General features: G+C 33.0%; 1 protein-coding gene across 2 annotated transcripts in view; it reads right to left on the minus strand.

Moving 5' to 3' along the window:
• Positions 1-14,123: 14,123 nt before the first annotated feature.
• The window catches only part of MANEA (mannosidase endo-alpha), an 84,172-nt gene continuing 76,350 nt past the window's right edge, over positions 14,124-21,945 (minus strand). For both annotated transcript variants that reach the window (XM_032339029.1, XM_032339030.1), the window contains exons 4-5: positions 19,613-19,689; positions 14,124-18,858 (exon numbers count right to left, since the gene is read on the minus strand). In XM_032339029.1, coding sequence (XP_032194920.1) covers positions 18,201-18,858; positions 19,613-19,689 — 735 coding nt within the window. In that variant the 3' untranslated portion in view covers positions 14,124-18,200. The remainder of the gene's footprint in view (positions 18,859-19,612; positions 19,690-21,945) is intronic.

The following is a 21,945-nucleotide window of genomic DNA, read 5'->3' on the forward strand; positions in this document are numbered from 1 at the left end:
CTGATTCCCTTCAGCTCTTTTTCATGTTGACTTTCCAAGTAAGGCTGCTTGCTTCATCAAAGCCAGCAAGGGAGATTTCTGCTTCTAGCAAAGCAGAAATGATAATCTCATATCATAACCACAGATGTGAACATCATCAATTTGTAGTATTCTATTGGTCAGAAGCAAGTCCCAGACCCTTTCCACACACTCAAGAGGAAGAGATTACACAAGAACTTGTGTACCAGAAAGTTAGGGTAACTGAGGTTGTGTTAGAGTCTGTGGACCACGAGGAAGAATGGGAACTTGAGTCAGATGAAAAAATGTTTAGTCCCATGTGCAGGTAAATTGGGAAGGGATATGGGTTATGGATTTTTTTGTCAGGTGGACTAAAATACACAGGCTATAGGACTCGGTCTTATTGTGTTGATAGTATCTTATGGAGATATGGATTAAGTCTAATTATTGGCCCATCTTGGAACTGATTCAAAGTAAAGTTTGGAGGATTGAAGGATGGGAAGTCATGGTCATAGTGAAATTAAGAGAGAAACTGTTGTTTCCTCCCCACCCCTTGCAATTCCTGATCCAATGGAAAGCAGTGCAAGAATTAGGAGAAGGGGTTCTTTCCAGAAACAGTTCACTTTCAGTATAGTACACTGAAGCAAATAGAGTTGAACATGTCTAGGTTTAAATCCTGGTCTTATACTTATTAGCTCTAGAACCCTGAGTAGGTTACTGCGAATCATTTCCCTCAACTAATAGTGCATAACTCCAGGAGGTAAGTGCTACTACTTGCATTTTACAGATGAGGAAACTAAAACTAGAGCTAAAGTTAGCTCCTTTACCCTACAAGGATATTTTGAAGGTTAACAGGACAATAAACTTAAAACATACAGGATATTCAATAATAATTAGTCATAAAGAGCATCCTAATCTAAGATGAACCAACTTGCTCTAATCAAAATATATGTAGGGAAAGTAATGGAAGTTCAACTATTACCTAATTTAGAGTTTGTAATTTATGAAAAATATGATAGACCATTACCTCTAAAACTTACTTTCAAAGTCCACAAAGCTTAAGGCAGATTATAACATGCAAAAATTACTTTGGTATTTAGATTTAAAAATTGAAAAGAGGATTCAAAAATGTATGGCATCATATTTTATCCCAATAGTTCTACCTATTTAAAAAAAAAATCTGGAAGAATGTTGTCTCTAGCACTTAGTTGTTGCTGTTGTTTTTGTTGTTGTTGTTGTTGTTTTTAGAAAGGAAGGAAAAAAAAAAGCAATGGAGAGGGAAGGAAGAAGGAAGGGGGGAAAGACAGAAAACAAGAAAAAAGTGAAGAGAAAACAAGAAAAAAGGAGGCCTTAGAGAAATTTTTAAAACTTTGAAAATGAAGTACATTTAAGTATATTTCCAAGTTGATTATCAAAATTTTAGTGAATGTCACTATAAATTGTTGGCTTACTTGAAGCTAGTTAGGTAAAATAGGTTTCTCAAATTCATAGTTGAAAATATTTCTTAGAGTATAGTAATTAGCATTAAGAAAGTATGATGCTTATAAATGGTGAATAAAAGCACATTTCTCTGGAGTTCTTGGAAATCAGTGCACAATAAAGAAGAAATATTTCAGCTTATGAACTCTTGGATTAATGCCTACAAAAGGTAAAAAGTCAAAAAGACTGAAATGTTGGAGGGCATCATTAAAGAAAATCAATATTTTCTCAGCTCTCTTAATAATATATAATGCCATAATGCTGAGCAACAATAGAACAGTTGTCAATTAGTGAAAGATACCTTAATTAAAGAAAAGTTTTGGGTGTTTCACTAATGATAAAGAGATTACTGAGATCAATCTTCATGCGTTATAATCACACCTGCAGAATGTCAGATATCATTTGAATGAAGTGAATGTTTGAAAATGTGGAGAAAAGGGAACCCTTGTGTAATGTTGATGGGAATGTAAATTGGTGCAGCCACTACTGAAAACAGAATGGAGGTTCCTCAAAATTTGAAAATAGAACTATAAGATCTAGTAATTCCACCCCTGGGTATTGATTTGAAGAAAACAAAAACACTAATTCAAATATATGCACCCCTATGTTCACTGCAGCAACAGCTAAGATATGGATATACCCATAGTCCATAGATAGATGAATAAAGAAAGATGTGAAACACACACACACACACACACACACACACACACACGTATAAACTGGGATATTACTCAGCCATAAGAAACAATGGAATTTTGCCATTTGCTATGACAGGAACCTAGAAGGTGTTACGCTAAGTGAAATAAGTCAGGGAAAAACACTCTATGATTTCACTTTTGTGTAAAACCTAAGAAAACAAAAGAAACACAACAGGACTCACAGATGAAAGGAACAGACTGATGTTTGAGGGGGATGGGGAATGAGTGAAATAGGTGAAGGGGATTAAAATGTACAAACTTCTAGTTATAAATAAGTCATGTAAAGTACAGCATAGGGAATTTAGTCAATAATATAATAACTGGTAACAGATGGTAACTAGACTTAACCTCTATCGTATTCTAAAGTATTTAAATTACGTTAGTTAAACCAAAGTTAGAACACTTGAAACTAATATTATATTGTGTATCAGCTATATGTCAATGAAAAATTAAAATGAAATAAAATAGAATAAAACCATTTTAAGTGAATTCAGGTGTCACTTAACCATAACAGTGTGGAATTTTAATTATATTTATACCTATGTAATGTAAGAAATCTAAGAATAAATTTAAGTAAATATATTTGAAAATATCTGTTATTAAATGTGATTTCATATAATTATCAAATACTATAATAACCATGAAAATTTCCAAATATAAGCCTGTGGCAACTGACATTGAGAAAATATATAAAATAATGGGTTCTCAATTATTAGTCATGCTTGCATAAATATATTTTCTTATTTTTTTATTTTTCAATATTATAAATTATAGAACGAAACTTTATAAAACAGCTAATTTTATGTGGATTTTAATGATAAAACAACACAAATTTAAACAAAAGATCTCAGTATATGGTTTTGTCATTTAGTCTTCCTCACTATTGAAATAATTTAATATTCATCAGTGAAGATCCCTTTTAGTATGGGCAGAAAAATTTGGGTTGAAGCTAAACAGGGCGTGCTTACTTGGGGCAACAAAATCAACATAATTTAAATAATATTTATTTTTTCTTCTATGTAAACATATATAATGATTAAATAAATAAATCATGCATACTTTACATATTAGGCTTAAAATAGTTTTATAAGAGGAAGAGTCATAAGAGAAAAAGTTCAAGAAGCTGCAGTATGTAAAAAATTCTACATTAATTGGTGTTAGATGTTACTAGATTTTGTGAGCAAATAAAAGAAATCTGAAGTTCTCTCAAAACTCTCAGTTCTTACAGGGTTATTAATGCATCCTCAAAATATTTGCCACTTTTCCTTATAGAAATTAATTTATTCTTTGTAAAAAATTATCGTGCTTTATTCAGAAATAAAGCATTTTAAAACTATCACACTTAATTGTCTCAAACTGTTTTTTCTTTTTTCTTGACTAAGTTGCACTCACGGAGAGAACACCCACTAACTCATCCAAGCAGTTGTCATCAGCTCTACCTGACTCTGGTTCAGCCAAACTAGGAGACATACTTGATTTCGATAAGAAGTTGTTCATAATTGTATATGCTTAGACATAACTGCTCCACTCCGGGGTCAGCCACCCACTAGGTAGTAGACCACTGGTCAATAAACTTAGTTATCTGCATATGCCCCATTTCTGTTTTACCCATTGGTCTTTAGAATATTGTTCATCTTAATTATACCAAAGTCAGGTGGTTTCAGGACTCAAATTATACTCTTTATAGGAAATTGAATCCACAAAAAATAAAGTTTTTGTATATTTGTTTAATGAGTTCTCAGAACATGTCAAACATTTCAAAAGTTATATATCATAAAACCTGTTTTCCTAAAGTGTGCATACAATGGAATTTGGTGATGATTCAGTTATCAGATGTAAACTTCAGCAAATTATTGTTTTCTCCCTCCATTAAGACACTGATGATGACAACCGTCTATTTCATAACATGTGTGATATGCTTAAGAGAAAGAAATTCATAAGGTATTATTGTCTTGGTGAGCCAATATGCTGGGTTTTTGGGTTTAAAGCTGGAGAGTAACTCCTCTGTGAATGTTTCCTTAGTCTTTCAGAGGATTGACTCACACTTTCTGATGTCTTTCCTTATGTACCTCTCTGTTGAGAGTTACAACAGTATATGCAGTTGTATTAATCAGAAGTCTTTCAGTCCCATGAATGAAATCTAACTAAAATTTGCTTCATCAAAAAGAAACGTTTATGACTAATGGACTGGAGCTGAAAGGCAACCACAGCGTAGGGTATAATTTGATTTTTTCAAATGTTGTTATCAAGGCTCTTTTTCTCCATCTCTTGCTTCCTTTTGTATATTTTTTTTTTCTCAGACTGAAGATTTCCATGTGGGAAAAAATTTATCTAAGGAGTGCTCCAAGTCTCTATCATTAGAGCATAACTGAGCTTGGTTCAAATGCCTGGCCCTGGAGCAATCACTGTAGCAAATGGAGAAGATTCATTTGCTAGTTTATACTATATAGCCAACCCAAAGGTACAGGGACTAATAACCCCATCCGGACCACATAGAATAGGGAAAGGTTGTTCCTCAAATACCGAGGACAGATTTTTTATTCTGAGTTAAGGGACACTGCCAAACAGAAATGATTATCTTGTGAAGAAATTATTCTTTTGATTCTAACCTGTGAATTCCTTGGGGATGGAGATATTACCTTCATTTTATTTCTACATTATCTAAAAGTGAGTACACTATATATGTGTGTTCAGTGAAAATGGTGGGTGTAATCTAAACTAAAATAGACTAGTCAAAGAAGGCCTCACTGGAAAGTCCTCACTGATAACCTGAGCAAAACCTGAAGAAGGTAAGGGACACCATGGTATATTTGTCAAAACTAGGAAACACACTGATTACTTCAGACTTTTATTCGCGTTCAGTAGTTCCTTTAATGTCTTTTTCCTGTTTCAGGGTCCAGTACCAGAAACCATTTGCATTTAGTTGCCATGTTGCCTAGTCTCTGCTGGCCTATGACAGACAACCTTTCCTTATTTCATGAGGTCGACAGTTTTGTGGAGTATTGGTTAGGGGCAGAAAGCCCCTCAATTTGAATGTGTCTGATTTTTTTTCTTAGGACTAGACTTGGACTTTTGCTTCTTGGAGGGGATACCATCGAGGCAGTATGTTTTTTGAAGTTAGAAGAAAACAGATCCTGTTAGCTGATAAAATGAGTCGGTAGAGAGGGGAGATTTAATGATGTTCAAGTAAGAGGGTACTACTGTCAGAGTCATGCCTTCGAGCACACAAGAAGAAACAGGATTTAGAACCCAGAAGGAGAAATTGGCCTTAGATGAAAAAAGGATGGTTTATTCATAATTAAAGGAAAGGCTGACACAGTTTGTGAGCACAGAGGCATGAAGGAGAGAGCATGTGGTGGTAACAGCTTAGGCACATCTTCTTTTAATTGTGTGTTAGTTTTCCATTGCTACGTAACAAATGATCACAAATTTAACAGCTTAAAACAACAAATATTTTATTATCCCTCAGTTTCTGTGAGTCAGGATACACGGCACGGCCTACCTGGATTCTCAGCTCCAGGATCTTGTAGGGCTGTACCTAAGGTGCTAGCTGGTGTTGAGAAAATGTAAAGCTGAGTCCTCTTCTCAGCACATGTGGCTGCTGGGGGAATTCATTTCCTTGAAGATGTTGACTCGTGGTGGTTTGCTTCTTGTCAGTTAGAGAGTATCTCTAAGGTCTTGTCTTTAATCTTTGGACTTTTTTTAAAAAAAGGTCTCACTTGACCAAACCACAAAGGACTAATTTCCTTTTGATTAACTTAAAACCAATTGAATAGGTATCTCAATTGTATCCTCAAAATTCCTTCACCTTTGCCATACAATAATTGCAGGGATGATAACCCATTAACTGTGCTGTACTCTGTTAGAAATAAATAATAGACCCTGCTAACACTTATGGGAAGGGGATTATAGAAGAGCATGGTTCATTGGACGTTAACATTCTTAATTAAGTAAGAAGCGAGATCACAAATTGGACAGAGAAAGTGGTGGAGGTTTCCAGAAATGGGAGAAAAGGATGACCTATATCTAAGAATGTGTACTTTTGACTAATATTTTCAAGATTTCTCCAGCATGTAGTTTCCTTGGATAATGGCTTATTCAACCCAATCATCACACTTCTGTCAATTACTTAATATTTTGAATGGTATTTATGGGACTTTATCACAAATAGCAAGAAAAGAATTGGCTCTAATTTTTTTTTTTTTTTGGATTCAGCTATCTTTCTTAAGATTGAATGACCTATGAGGAATTATGATTAATGGAGAAATGAGGTTAATATTCAACACATAGTTTTCTAAATCTTAATATTGATTGAAAAGCATGTCAATATTTACTTTTTAAAAAATTTCTGGTGCATGTTCTCTTTTAATAGCTGCGTTAAATTTAGCAAAACATTTAGTGGAAAGAGCACAGGGATTATGCAAATAGCTCAGAAGCTATGACTATCTCAAACATTATACTGTTAGAGTAAATGACTGATTACAAGTCTGTTTAATTGGGACACTTCTAGAATTTCTGCCACTAATGTGTTTAATCAACAAAATAGCTTTACTTTTATGTAAGCAATGGAGGTTTTTTTGTTTTGTTTGCATTACAGAACTTCTCTGAAATGTACTTTGTATAAAAGTGTCAGAAAAAAAACCCCAAACTTATGAAATAAAACTATAATTTTATTTTTAATGTTTTAATTAATGAAGATTAAAAAAGAAATTATATATGCCAATATTACTTAGTTATAACCATCATATCATGGAACACATCTACAATTTTCTTGCCAGTAGCTCAAAAGGAATAAGATAACAATAAATGCCCATGAACAGAAAACTTTATGTAACACATCATTTTGTATATGCAAAGCTTCATATATATCTGTCTTCAACAAATATTTAATTTGCATCTACTCTGTGTCAGATACTAAGAGTGTAAAGGTGGAAAAGTTATATACCCTGAGGTTTCAAAGTTATGAAGAATGCTACATTTCATTAAATTTAGTGTTGGGCCCATCACTGCCTTTAAAAAATAATATAATTATCTTTAATATTCTCTTTATATATGTGATATATTTATATTCTTAAGTGAAACCAAAGATATTTCCCACCCCTAGAAAGATACTCACTGATGAAACTTATCTCAATACAAAGTAGTAAGCACTACGATAGAAGTATACTCAGAGTTCCTTAACCTGTGTAAGAGCAGGGAAATTGTCGGGCATAGGGAAATACTTCTAGATAAGTTGGCCCCATAGTAGAATGACATAGTTTGTTCAGACCCATCTCTACTCAGTTGTGGGGCATTTGGCAACTTCTGTAATATTGTTTATTCAACTATAAAATAAAAGCTACCTCTATGTTGGATGAGTATTATATGAAATAACATGTACAACACTTTAACAGAGTTTGATATACATTAGATAGCAGTTAAAAATATTTGCTTCCTTTCTTCCTTTTTTTTCCTATTCCATTCTCATTCTTTTTCAAGGAGGAGTAAATAGATGAGAAGTAATGAAAAAGACATCACACACACACACACACACACACTCATTTTCATGGGGTTCTGAAATAGCAAGTGGTGTTTGGGAACCCCATTGAAGTAAAATATTATTGTAACAAAAATTTTGAGGGAGAAAATGAACCAGGAGATGAGCCTGTTGCTGTAAGCATAGAACAGTAATGGGACATCTTATATGCCTTGTGAAGTTTATGCTTTATTCTACAGGAAATTGGCAGTCACTTAAAGGATTTGAAGCAAGAGAATGACCTAGACTCTGGGTCTAGATATTGACTTGTATTAGGCAAACTACAGGTACATAAACTAGTTGAGAAGGTCTAAAAGGCCAAGTGAAAAATGATGATGTCCTAGGTATGGTCAGAAGTTATTCAGATGGAAAGTAGCATAAATATTTAGGGAATATCTAGAGAAAAAATGTAGCAGTACTTACTGGCTGATGTGGCTTAGGGCACTGAGAGACTGTGTTAAGGCAAAGAATGACTCCACGCTTTTGGTTGTATGGTATGAATGGCAGTGTTATGAATTGAGATAGGGAAGAGAAAATGAGGAGAGAAGAGAAATTCTACTAACTAGTGAAAGTGACAATGTTGGCCATAGTGTAAAGATATGTTTAACTTTATAAGAAATTGACAATTTTTGAAAGGTGGGGAAATCTTTTATACTAGCACCAGAAAAGTATGAGCGCTTTAGCATTGTCTTTTTAATTTTAGTCATTTGTATGACTGTGTAGTAGTACCATACTGTAGGCTTAAAAAATACTAATATACAGACAATTCATCCATTTTTGTTGTTATTGTTGTTGTTTGTTTTTACTGTATATGTTGAGTGGAGAGGAGTTGTATAGCTCTGTGAATTTTGGGAAATGTATAGTGCTGTTTAGTAAGCAAATGTCTTGTGCTGTTCCTTTGTAATGAAGCCCCTGTCTCCAACTCCTAGGTCCCCCTTAGGGACCACCAATCTATTTTGCTTTTTTCAGAATAACATAGAAGTAGAAACATAAAATATATACAGGCTTCCTCTGCTACTGAAAAGTTGGCTTTATGCCACTTTTCTTTTAGGAAAGATCTACACTAGTATCTATTTTCTCGAACCAAAAGAAATTTGTAGAGGATTTTCACTTTTGTGAAATGGTAATTACTTCTTTGCTTTATGTGATTTTAGCTCACAAGGGTTTCATAGGCATGTTCTGCTTTTGGATAAGTGGGGGAATACCTGTAATCTTTGGTAGCTGACTTCTTTCACTTAGCACAATATACTGGGATTTATCCATGTGTATCAGTGTTCTATTATTTTTCATTGCTTAACAGTATTTTATGAATGGACCAAAATTCACTGATGGACAATTTGGTTCTTATTTGGAGCATAAAAATGATAGGGATGGCCAACATTTATTGAACATTAGCATGTTTTGGAATGATTTTAGACAATTTATTTGTATTAACATATTTAATATATACAACAATGTTATTTGAAAGGCAAAAGTTAATAAAATAGAAAGTAATAAAATCCAGAGTGGATGGCAGATGATAATTTTAAGGTTTGTATGATTTTATTAAATCTTTTTTTTCAGATAGTTTTTATGTCTGTAGAAATGCAGACTTTTCATTTTTTGTTTTGGTTTTGATGCTATTGATAACACAAAATAGTAATAGTTCTAAATAGCAATCCTAGTTATTTCCAATCCAATGCCTTCATTTTAAAGATATGGGAACCACGCAGATGAGTTATCAGTAAACATTTTCGTCTCCTTTTTTTGTGAATAAATGGTGATCTATGGCTAATGTACTACCTAATCAGCAAATGCAAATGCTTTTCTGTATAAAATTGTGAGCCGCATAATTTCATTTTCCCTCCCTTCTGAAACCAATATATACTTCACGCAGCCTTTCATTTTGATTATTTATAAGAAAACTTCTGTTATGTATACAGCTGATTGAGTAGGAGGGATCAAAAAATGTAAACTGCATCACCTAAACCATAATGTTTTGTTAAAAACTTTAAGTATTTTGAAAGCAGGAAGCTAGTGTCTTACTCACGTGTATCCCCTTCACCATTACACTCTCTGGCAAAAATTCAAGAAATATTAGTGAATATTCAAAACATTGTGGGAAGAATTACTTGAAAGATACATACATGGACTATTCACTTTTTGAGATAAATGGATGGCTGAGTGGGTGGGTGGATGGATGGATAAATATATAAATGCTTTTAGTGATTGTGCTTTAGCATGAGACTGCAATCACATATTCTAGAGATATTTATAAGAAAAAGCCTTATGAAATTTGGCCTTGGCATATTATTATTTTTTATTTTTTATTTTTTAAAGATTTTATTTATTTGTTAGAGAGAGAGATACAGAGCGCAAGCACAGGCAGATAGAGTGGCAGGCTAGAGGCAGAGGGAGAAGCAGGCTCCCTGCCGAGCAAGGAGCCCGATGTGGGACTCGATCCCAGAACGCTGGGATCATGACCTGAGCCGAAGGCAGCCGCTTAACCAACTGAGCCACCCAGGCGTCCCTGGCCTTGGCATATTATAAGGAAGGTGTTGATATAAAGACATTGTTCATACAGTATCTTCTGAGAACTCTCAAAAAGAAATTTCTCTTAATACTAAGAGATATATATATATATGTATATATATATATACATATATATATATACATATATATATATATATATATATAAATAGTTGACACACATTACATTAGTTTCAGGTGTACAGCATAGTGATTTGACAAATCTATACATTATGCTAGGCTTACCACAAGCATAGCTACCATCTTTCACCATACAATACTATTATAATACCATTGACTATACTCCTTATAATGTACCTTTCATCCGTGTGATTTCTTTATTCCATAACTGGAAGCCTGTCTTTCCAAACCACTCCCCTTTACCCATTTTGCTCATACCCCCACCCCTCTCCCTTCTGGCAACCAATAGTTTTATTTATGTGTCAGTTTCTGTTTTACTTGTTCATTTTTATTTTTTAAATTCCACATAAAAGTGAAACTGTATGGTATTTGTCTTTTGTCTATCTGACTTACTTAGCACAATACCCTGTATGTCCATCCATGTCATTGCAAATGGCAAGATCTCATTCTTTTTATGGCTGAATAATATTACTTTGTATATATTTACCACATCTTCTTTACCCATAGATAGACACCTTGGTTGCTTCCTTATCTTGGCTACTGTAAGTAATGCCAAACAAGGATGCAAATATCTTTTCAAATTAGTGTTTTCATTTCTGTGGGTAAATACCCAGTAGTGGAATTACTGAATCATATGGTGTTTCAATTTTTAATGTTTTACAAAACTCCCACAGTGGCTGTACCAACTTACATTCCCACCAACAGTTCATGAGGGTTCCCTTTTTCTCTGCATCCTTGACATTTTTTTTTTTTTTTAATTCTAGCCATTCTGATAGGTATAAGGTAATGTGTTATTGTGAGTTGGGTTAGCACTTCCTGGTGATGAGTGATGTTGAGCATTTTTCATGTTTTTGCTGGTCATCTGTATATCTTCTTTGAGAAAATATCTATTCATGTCCTTGGCCCATTTTTTAAATCAGATTTGTTTTATTGATGTTGAGTTGTGTAAGTTTGGATCTTATATTTTGGATATTAATCACTTATTGGATATTGCAAATACCTTTGCCCATTCAGTAGCGAGCTATTTCGTTTTGCTAGTTTCCTCTGCTGTGCAAAAACTTTTTATTTTGGCATAGTCCAGTATTTTTTCATTTCCCTTACCTAAGGAGACATATCCACAAATATGTTGCTAGAGTTAAGGTCAAAGAAATACTGCCTATTTTGTTCTAGGAGTGTTCTGCTTTTAGGTCATCATGATTAGGTCTTTAATCCATTTTACTTTTGTGTATTGTGTAAGAAAGTGTGTCTAGTTTTCCTAGTACCATTTATTGAAGAAACCTTTTTTCCCCTTGTAGTCTTACCTTTGTCATAATTAATTGACCACATAAGTGTGGGTTTATATCTGAACTTTCTATTCTGTTCCATAGATCTATGTGTCTGTTTTTGTGCCAGTGTCATACTGTCTTGGTTACTAGTTTTGTAGTATATTTTGGTATCTGGGAAAGTTTTGTTCTTTCAAGACTGATTTTGCTATTTGGGTTTTAATGTGGTCCCATATGTTTCTTAGTATTATTGTAGTTCTGTGAAAAATGCTGTTGTCATTTTGATAGAGATTTCATTGATCTGTAGATTGCTTTGGGTAGTATGGACATTTTAGCAATATTATTCCAATCCAGGAGTATGGGATATCTTTCCACTTGTTTCTGTTATCTTCAATTTCTCTCATCAGTGTTTTAGTTTTCAGAATACAGATCTTTCATCTCTTTAGTTTATTCCAAGGTATTTTTTTTAATATGGTTTAAATGGATTAATTTCTCTCTTGTCATTAAAATATAGAAAGATGACAGATTTCTATATAAGTTTGTATCCTGCACCTTTACTGAATTCACATATTTCTAGTAGTTTTTTTAGGGGAGCCTGCAGGTTTTCTGTGTTTTGTATCATGTCACCTGTAAATAGTTTTTCTTTCTTAACCAATTTAGATGCCTTTTATTTCTTGTTGATTGTTGTGGCTAGACTCATTTGAATAAATGTGGGAAGAGTGGACATCCTTAAGACAGCCATACTTTTCTTGAGAAATTTGTATCTTACTCTGAGTATGGCACAATATGTAGATGATTAGATTTTATTTTTCATATTGGCTACTCAAAAGCTTAAATTTGTGGTCACCAGTATAGCAGTGTATTTACCATAATATTGTTTTCCTGTTAATGCTGGGTTCAATGTGTATTCCTATTCTTGTTCCACTTCAACTGAGACTTTTTTGTCACGTTATATATTCTAACAGATCACCAATATCCTCTTTGAAACAAAACAGAATCGAAAGGCAGGCAAGTTGAGAGTAAGAAAGAAAGGTTGAATAACAGGCATCAAAAAGGCAGGAAATAGGTTACAAAAATGGGGGCTATAATTAAAGGCAATTATGGTGTTTTCTACTTACTTTCCAGGCTCCAAACATGGATCTATATCGAATAGCAAAAGAATGAAAGCATTGGTCCTTCTCGGTAAATAAAATTAATTCAAATCAGCCATTCAAAAAGCCAAATTAGAATAAATAATAAATGAAGTTTGGTCTTGGCATATTGGTCCTGGCTAAGAGACATGCACCTCATTGTTGGGGTGCTTTATTTCTGATCTCCTGTAAGATCAGGGAAAAGTTATCATACAATCAGAACCTTCATGGATTCACTTTCATTGAGTTTCATTATATACTTAGAACTTGTCCAATAATCATCACAATAACTAGTCATATGAAATCCTCTTGAGTGTAATGTTATGAAAAATGTTTTCAATAATTTTGTATTCTATCAGAGGTCACAAATTAGTGATCCCACCAAGCAAATATTTTAAAAGTCTTTTCTGGTATCTGCCAACATGTTATAATTAGAAAAAATTTACACTCATATGGGCATACATACTTCCTCATTTTAGTTTCCCATACCTACAAAATGAATTGAGAGCTGATTAGCAACTACTCCTTTTAGTTGAGAGTGGTCCACAGTTCCTAGGACTCTCTATGGTCTTAAACCTGATGCATTTATTTATAGTACATTACCTGACAGGTTCCTATAGGTTTTTACATTATTTATTTATTTATTTTTAAATTTTATTTTATTAAGATTTTATTTATTTGACAGAGAGAGATCACAAATAGGCGGAGAGGCAAGGAGAGAGAGAGAGAGAGGAGGAAGCAGGCTCCCTGCCGAGCAGAAAGCCTGATGTGGGACTCGATCCCAGGACCCTGAGATCATGACCTGAGCTGAAGGCAGAGGCTTAACCCACTGAGCCACCCAGGTGCCCCTACATTATTTTTTTTAAACCATAGGTATAATGCATATTGGAAAAATTTTTTAGTTTTTTTTATATAGTTGATACATGTTACATTATTTTGAGGTGTACAATATAGTGACTCAACAACTCTATATGTTATATTGTGCTCACCATAAGTATAGCTACCATCTGTCAGCATACAGCATTATACACAGTACCACTGACTATATTCCCTATGCTTTACCTTTTATTTTAAATTGTGATGACAACATAGAGTTTACCTTGTAAAGGAGATGCTCCTTTCCTGGTCAAAAAAACAAAACCATATAACATCTTGTATTAACTACGCAGAAGCTCAATACCAAATATGCAGTCAGCTATATATGCTAGCATGTATATAGATGTATATTCTTCCTAAATTCCCATCTTTCATTGTTCATATACTTTAAAATTCTTTTTATGGAAAAAATACTTTAAATCCTGTTTTCAAAATGAGTACACATTTTAAAAAGAGAAAGCATTACCTACACTCTACGTAAGAATGATTAAAATAAAAAGAAAACAATGAAATATTATACATTAAAAGAATATTTTATTGGGGGATTATATTAAGTCTTTAGCTAAGAATACATAATACTCATGAGGAAAAACAGAATTTAAGCTCAGCTACTATTCATAAAATGAATGTCAACATTTTTTTTTTACAAGACAGCTAAAAAGTCAAGAGCATAATTTCCAGTAATGTACTTTAATATAACACCAAATTTTCAAGTAAGAATTTAGCAGCCTTGCAGTTAGCTTTTTACATGAAACCAGAGATTAGACTGAGCTATTTTAATATGAATGGCTTAATAGACTGCCACATGGCTAAAGAATCTAAGTAATTAAAAACAATACATAGAATGGCAGCATTAGTAAATACAAACTTACTACATCCAAAAAACATTCTGACATACTACCCTTAGGTGACTGTGTTTAAATATATAAATTTCTAAATTTTATTGCATTTATTACAAGTGAATTTCTTCTCGTTTTCTCTTTTGTATTTGTTTCAAAATCAGGGTAAAGATCATATTACACTAGACATTACCAAATTAATAGTGTTTTCATAATGGCTTTTGTAAAACTGACTCATACTTTTATGCATAAACATAAATATAATTAATGTATTTTAAATGTAATTAGCTAAAGTGTCACTTTATTTCATGTTTACAACAATCTTTGCTCAGATTAACCAATTCTTTCAAAAAATCAAAAACAAGGCATGATGATACAAATCATATACCACAGTACACCATTTCCTTATGTCATAAAATATTCATTTCATGGGGTCTTTTCTAAAAGGCTCTTTAACTTTGATTGAATTTATGGTTAATTTTATGTAAATTGAGAAACTTAAAATATGTAAGATGCTTTTAAATGAAGTCTAGAACATCCAAAATAGTGCTACTATGTTTTAACTTCACTAAATTTTAGATCTGTGACCATATACTTCTTTTTTTTTTTATATCATAAATTATGTAACAATAACAACAAAAACTAACCACATTGAAAAATGTTCCCCTCGTCATTGATGAAATATAACAGGACTACTATTAAGTTCTTTGATTGGACTACAATGAATCTCTAAAGTAATTAAGCAATGTAGCACTTGAATTCTCAAGAATGGTAATCTTAAAGGAAGCCTACAATAACATTTAGATTTTATCTGGATATATAGCAAAGTCAGTATAGAATTTTACCTGAATGAATAAACTTTTTTGCTTGTGGTTAGGTCCATTTTTCATTTGGAAATTATAGATATTTATAAAAAAATAACTGCAATTTTGTTGATCATAAATAAAGTATTGCTTCTATACTGTGGGGCATGAGGGTGTTCTACCTTGATTCAAAATTTAGATATAGACTTTTAAGAGCTGTTTCTGTAGACACTATAGAATTCAGGAACCCTCATCTTTAACTGGTCAGTATGAAAAAGTGCATGGTTATAAACTTGATAGATTCTCTGGTGGTTTGTTAGGGTAAGATTTCCCAAAAGAGTTAGAGCTAACATAGGATCATGCCCAAAGAATAAAAAATAACACCTCTACCCGCTACCCCCAAAACATTTTGTGTGTGTTATATACATTTTAAAATGTATATACAGTTAAAGATACAGACTTTGTAAGTGCTGCATATCTCAAATAGAGAAAATATATTCTTATGAATGAATACTACTTTTCATCTGCTAATCAGAAATTAAATATTTCATAAATAGAAAGGGACACATTTTTATACCTAAGATACACTAATTCATGTATGCTTTTATTAAATGAAAGTTAATTACTCCATATAACAAAAGTCTTTTACTTTTAAAACAGAAAAAAAGTTAACATACAACTTAAACATTAATAACAGCAGTTTTTGACAATATTAGTCCTTAAGGAGAACAATAAAACAAAGATTATGTTCTATACAGTCAAAATAGACTGATTAAACCATAAAAGAATTGTGATTCATGCATTGCATATATTACACTGTTTAAAAGTTATTTTAGTTTAATGAAGTCACACCTAGATAGTTTAAATTAGGCAATCAGTTCTTTGCTTTTATTTGTGATCATAATGATTTAAACTGTGTTATAAGTCAAATGATAAAGGCAGCTGTAATGAGTACCTGAGGAAGACTTGTGAAATTAGAGATAATTCCTCCCGTTTTTTAAAACAGGCAAAAAGACACAGGGTTTTCATGTAATTATAAATTCTTAAACTCTTATGAGGTCAGATTCCAAACATTCTTCCCTTGAGAAAAAAATCTGTTTTACTTTGAAATCTGATCCTCACTGGCTGGTTGGAGTAATGTGTTGGGAACCACAACAAAGCCCAGAGGTAAAGAATGCTGTAGTAGATGATCTAGGTCTGCAGTGGAAGCAAGACAGAAAGTGGTAGTATTCACACTGAGTATTTGTTGACCTTGTTTTTATACGCTTTCTCTTAATCTTGAATTATTTCATAAAATTTTCTGTCACAGCAGGTTCAAATATACAGTATAAGCAATGACAAAATTCCTCTCTAGTAATTTCTCTAAATTTAATAAAATACGGTGTAAGTGATTATTAGGCATGATACATTTAGAGTTTATTCCTGTGATAACACATAGTAGCTACATGGATATAAGAAAAAAAAAAATCCACAGGTCATATCTGTGTGAATGTTCCTATGAAAGCCTTGGTTATATCATTATAGTGATTTATTCTTGTAATTTCCTCTAGAAAGTAAGTTACTACTATGGCGCAAATTTCTCATGGCCTGATCATTCTCTGAGAAACGGCAAATTCTTAATTTATAAATAAGTTTAACATTAGTTATGCCTTTTTTCAAAGGAAAGTTATTTTCCTTGAAAATCACTGGCTAAAATAAATTTCATCATCTAATGGGCTATGTATGATAAATTCTACAGTTACTTTATTTCCAAATATCTCTAAAACGTGGAGATTTATATCTATTATTGTTCAGTATTGTTTCTCTTTAGCAAATTAAGTATCTAAGAAATAATATTCTTGTAATAGTATATATATATTTTAGAGTTCTAGTTAACTATAAGAACTGAAGGATAACGTATAATCTATTAAAGAGATCCATTTTCAGCATATATGTGGATTAATTTGTCACAATAGGACAATCAACTGATCACAAGTATTGAATCTGGTAGATACCATGAAAGCATGTTTTTACATGGGGATCTATTGTCTTTCAAATGAAATTACTGCCATCATTAAGTATTAAACTTACAAGTCAAACTTCAGGAATGAATTTAAGATATAAGAGAATTTTCATTTCCGTGTTCCTAAAATGCTAAGTAAATGTTCCCTATTTTGGTAAAAACAGCTTAAATATTAAGAAGGAAACCCAATGATAGTATCAACTTTTTTCTTTCTTACTAAAAGTTGGTCTCTGATTAAAAACATGAATAGAATAACAAGTTAAAGATTGACAGGTTATCCAAAAACTGGTATTTTGGGCATTCTATCTTCATAATTGTGAACCAACTATGTTTTCTTAATACAGAAGCATGAAAGAACTTACCATAGCTTCTAAAATCTGGAATTTAGCATTGTAAAGCAGGCGTATTAGGCATGCAAAACACCTAGCATGCTATAAGTAATAAAAAAATCCTCAAAGGATGATGCATATTGTGCTACAGAAAGGAGGCCTTCCTAACACAATGTGATTCACAGTAAAGGCTTAAGTTGTGTTTTTATTTTCCTTAAGAATTTTTATTGCAGACCTTATTGTGTTAGTGAACACTCTGGAGGACTGAATCATTGGGGAAAAAAGTCTAAATGAAACATGTGCACGATCTTTTAGGTCCTATTTTCTTCACTAGACATACCCAATATACACAATCTATTTCTTTGGGCCCAGAATACAAGAAGGATTTAACCGTACACTAATTATTTATGTAATACAGTTTTGTGTGAGATAAAAACTTGTAGCAAATTATGCCACAGGGAATGTTATTTGCACAGTTTTTCTCTCAGATATTTTTTCAGTGCAGCATTGTGAGGGGTGGCAATGATGATATCATAATATTTTTTTAAAAAGTGCAAATTCTTTTTATTATGGGGATAACTGCCAATCAGTACACACTTAAAACAAAAGGTACTTAATGCATTAAGAAAGAGGCAGCTTCTGATCTGATGCATAAGTTGCTCTTTCCTTACTGTATTTTTCAGACCACTTGCGAGTCAGTTCTAGATAAAGACTTGGTTTATGAGGCCGGTAATCCAGGTACACGGTATTACTCGTTCTTTTGGGAATGGCTTTTTCAATCTGAGTTCCTTCATGCCACTCATTGAAAGAGGTGATAGAAATCACACTGGGGTGAGCATGGAGTGCAGCCCCCAGAGCAGTTTCATAGTACTTCCCGCTGATTCGGTTTCGAGTGTTTTGAGCATTCCATGGGCGGATGCTGGTATCTATATATCCTGGGCCCACACTTGGGATAAACAGTAGGTTGAACTGGTCACAGAAAAATTTTAGCCTCGCCCAGTTCTCATACGATGAGCCATAAGTAAAGCCATTTGTGGCAAAATATGTGTAAATTCCATCAAAACCTCCTTGAAGAATATCATATCTATGTTTGCTTTCTACTAGAAGTGCAATAAACAGTCCATCATAAGGAGAATTGCGGATGCTCCGAGATCCTGTGATGGTTAACAAATTGGCCCATTTTTCAGGCTTTGTGATATAGGAATCATAGATATAAAACATAGGAAGAGCACTGCCAGTCTTAGTCTTGTACCTATAAAAGGCCGGATGATTTCCATATCTAGAATACAAAAATATGTAAAAGTGAAGTGAATATCTGTAACTCATTTTCCACAGACAATAACTGTTTCTATATTGAAGATGAAGGTAATCAGCACAGCATATTGCTCACTTTCTTTGGGGGATCAGTCATATTAAGGATAATCATTAAAAATGCATTTTCAATTTTGCAGATAGGTAATGTCTTGATGTATCCAGTATCTCATTTTTCCTAATAAGAAATTATCTTATATTGAGGTTTACAAATGATGACCAACACCATAAAAAGCCCATTTTCTATATGAATATGTCAACTTCTATTCCTGCTGACAAGTTGCCTTTTATGAGTATTGTATCTGTCACAGGTTCTTATCAGTAAAATTCTTGAACAAAATGAAGCTGTATTAATTTTTTCCTTATAATCAGAATAAATAAAAATAAAAATATTGGATGTGGGTCCATAGATATAAAGCAGTTCACATTTCATAATTTGAACCTTCTTTTAAAAAGATAATCTGTATTCGTGATTTATAGAATACCAATTTAAAATGTCAGACAGCAAATCATAAATAGCTTAATAAACATATAAACAGTAAATAATCTATACAGAAAGTGAATTATAAGGAATTTCAGAAATGTTCCTCAAAATGAGTATTTACTACAAAATTTAATTTTAATATATGAGACCATAAGTCATTCAAATCTCAAATATAATTTAAATGTACTCACTATCATTGGATCATAAAACAGTAATTATAAACACATAAGAAACTCACTTGTCTATAATATATTTGACATTTTTGTACATGTTTTGATCATCTCGATTGCTGTATGGTTCAATGTGAAAAGTGACCTAAAACAAAACAAAAAAAGAGATTAGAAAAAATTATCTATGATGTAAAAATAAAAATGAAAGTGTACTTCATATTTTTAATAATTTAAGATGAATACTTATTGAATATAAACATTATTAACAGGGAATTCTAGCAGAGAAAGCTCACAGTAACATTGTTACTGTGAAAAAAATATGCCTATTAGTTTATATTCTCACAACCCCCTAACATAGTTACTAAGTGAGGCAGACTGCTGGAGGCAAAATAAGCAATCAGAATTCAGAACTCAAAAGTTTGAAGGCCATGCAATACTTCTTCCTGTATGTTTATTTTTTATAAAATAGGGATATATTCTACATCCAGACATGTTTCTGTGAAAAGAACATGGTCCAGAAAAATCTGGATTCTTTTCCCAGGTGTGACCAATAACAATTTTTTTAAAAAAGATTTATTTAAGAGAGAATGAGCATTTACCAGTGTGGGGAGAGGCAGAGAAAGAGAATCTCAAGCAGACTCCTTGCCAAACCAGGAGGCTGCTTGGGGGCTAAATCCCACCAACCATGATCATGAGATCATGACCTGAGCAGAAACTGAGAGTCGGATAGCAAAGTCCTCTACCATTAAAACACCATTTCACAAAATAATCTACGTTTAATGTGTACTATTACTCGAAGAATTTATCACAAAATTACTGGAAAAATATCCACTAGTACTATGAATGCTTGTTATTGATATGGTTTATACATCTCTACCATGATTGCAGAAAGCAGTAACCAAAGTATTTACTAACTACTGTGCAAAGAAGATTCATTTTTAGTTTAAAAAAAAGTTATATATAAATCAAGAAAAACTAATTATGGCTAGTAAAACCATTTTGTATGATACTAACTAATAGAGTAGATTATCAGATGTGTAAATCAAATAGGAGATTTTTCACTTTTATTACTAACTTTAACTGAATTACCAGTAGCTATTAAACGTCTTTATGACAATCTAATAAACAACTTGATGTTACTCTAATTTTAGGGTTTAGTCTCTTTGAAACATGTATGGAATTAGAAACTTCTACGCTACTGCAATATAAAATGCCTTTGTTTTGGAGCCACTGGGTGGCACAGCTGACTCGAGTGAACATCCCACTCCTGGTTTTAGCTCAGTTGTGATCTCAACACGGTGGCATCAGGCTTGGGCTGCTGCTCAGCACAGTCTGCTTGGGATTCTCTCTCGCTCTCCCTGTGCCCCTCCCTCTCATGCTCTCTCTCTCTAAAACAAATCAATCTTTGAAATGCTTTTGTTGTCAATTACCTAATTAAAGTAAAATGAATAAATAACAAGAATACTATGAATAATGAATAATAAAATGGATTTTACTATCCACAGAATTTTAAAGTCAGAGAGCATTTAGTGAAAATATTCCCTACTTTGTCTATTATTGAAATCTCATTTTTTTTAAAGATTTTATTTATTTATTTGACAGAGAGGGAAATCACAAGTAGGCAGAGACGCAGACAGAGAGAGGGGGAAGCAGGCTCCCTGCTGAGCAGAGAGCCTGATGCGATGCGGGGCTCAATCCCAGGACTCTGAGATCATGACCTGAGCAGAGGTTTTAACCACCCAGGTGCCCCGAAATCTCATTTTTTTAAAAGGAAGTTTTATCAGTAACAAAATAAGGTCAAATTCAATTCTGTATATTTAAGATTGTTAGGACAGTCACAGTTTTCAGTAACTCTAGTATTTGCTTCTTAACATCAAGTGAAAGCAGAATGGCAAGGGTATAGGTATTTTCATGTTCTTATATAATGTTACCTTGGGTAATTCTCCCTTTAGAGGGGATGTTATATTTTCTAAGCTTCCATTTTATATATATAAAGGGTGCCGTATGTCAAAATATAAATGGCATCCTTTCCTTCTTTTGTAAAGTACAGATAAGAAAAAGCCTTTTTTTTTTTTATTTGTTTATTTGACAGAGAGAGACAGAGAGATCACAAGTAGGCAGAGACATAGGCAGAGAGAGGGGGAGAAGCAGGCTCTCCGCCAAGGAGAGAGCCCAATGTGGGGCTCGATCCCAGGATCCTGGGATCATGACCTGGGCCGAAGGCAGAGGCTTAACCCACTGAGCCACCCAGGCACCCCAAGAAAAAGCCATTATTGATAAATATACAATATCTTCATTTCCTCTCCTATTTCAAACTTCTTAATTATAATAAAATCATTTTGTAAGTTTAATTATGATATAGTCTAGTTAATGTTTCTCTTAGACCCACATTAAAGTAACT

Source organism: Mustela erminea, chromosome 4 (genome assembly GCF_009829155.1).
Source record: "Mustela erminea isolate mMusErm1 chromosome 4, mMusErm1.Pri, whole genome shotgun sequence".
NCBI lineage: Eukaryota > Metazoa > Chordata > Mammalia > Carnivora > Mustelidae > Mustela > Mustela erminea.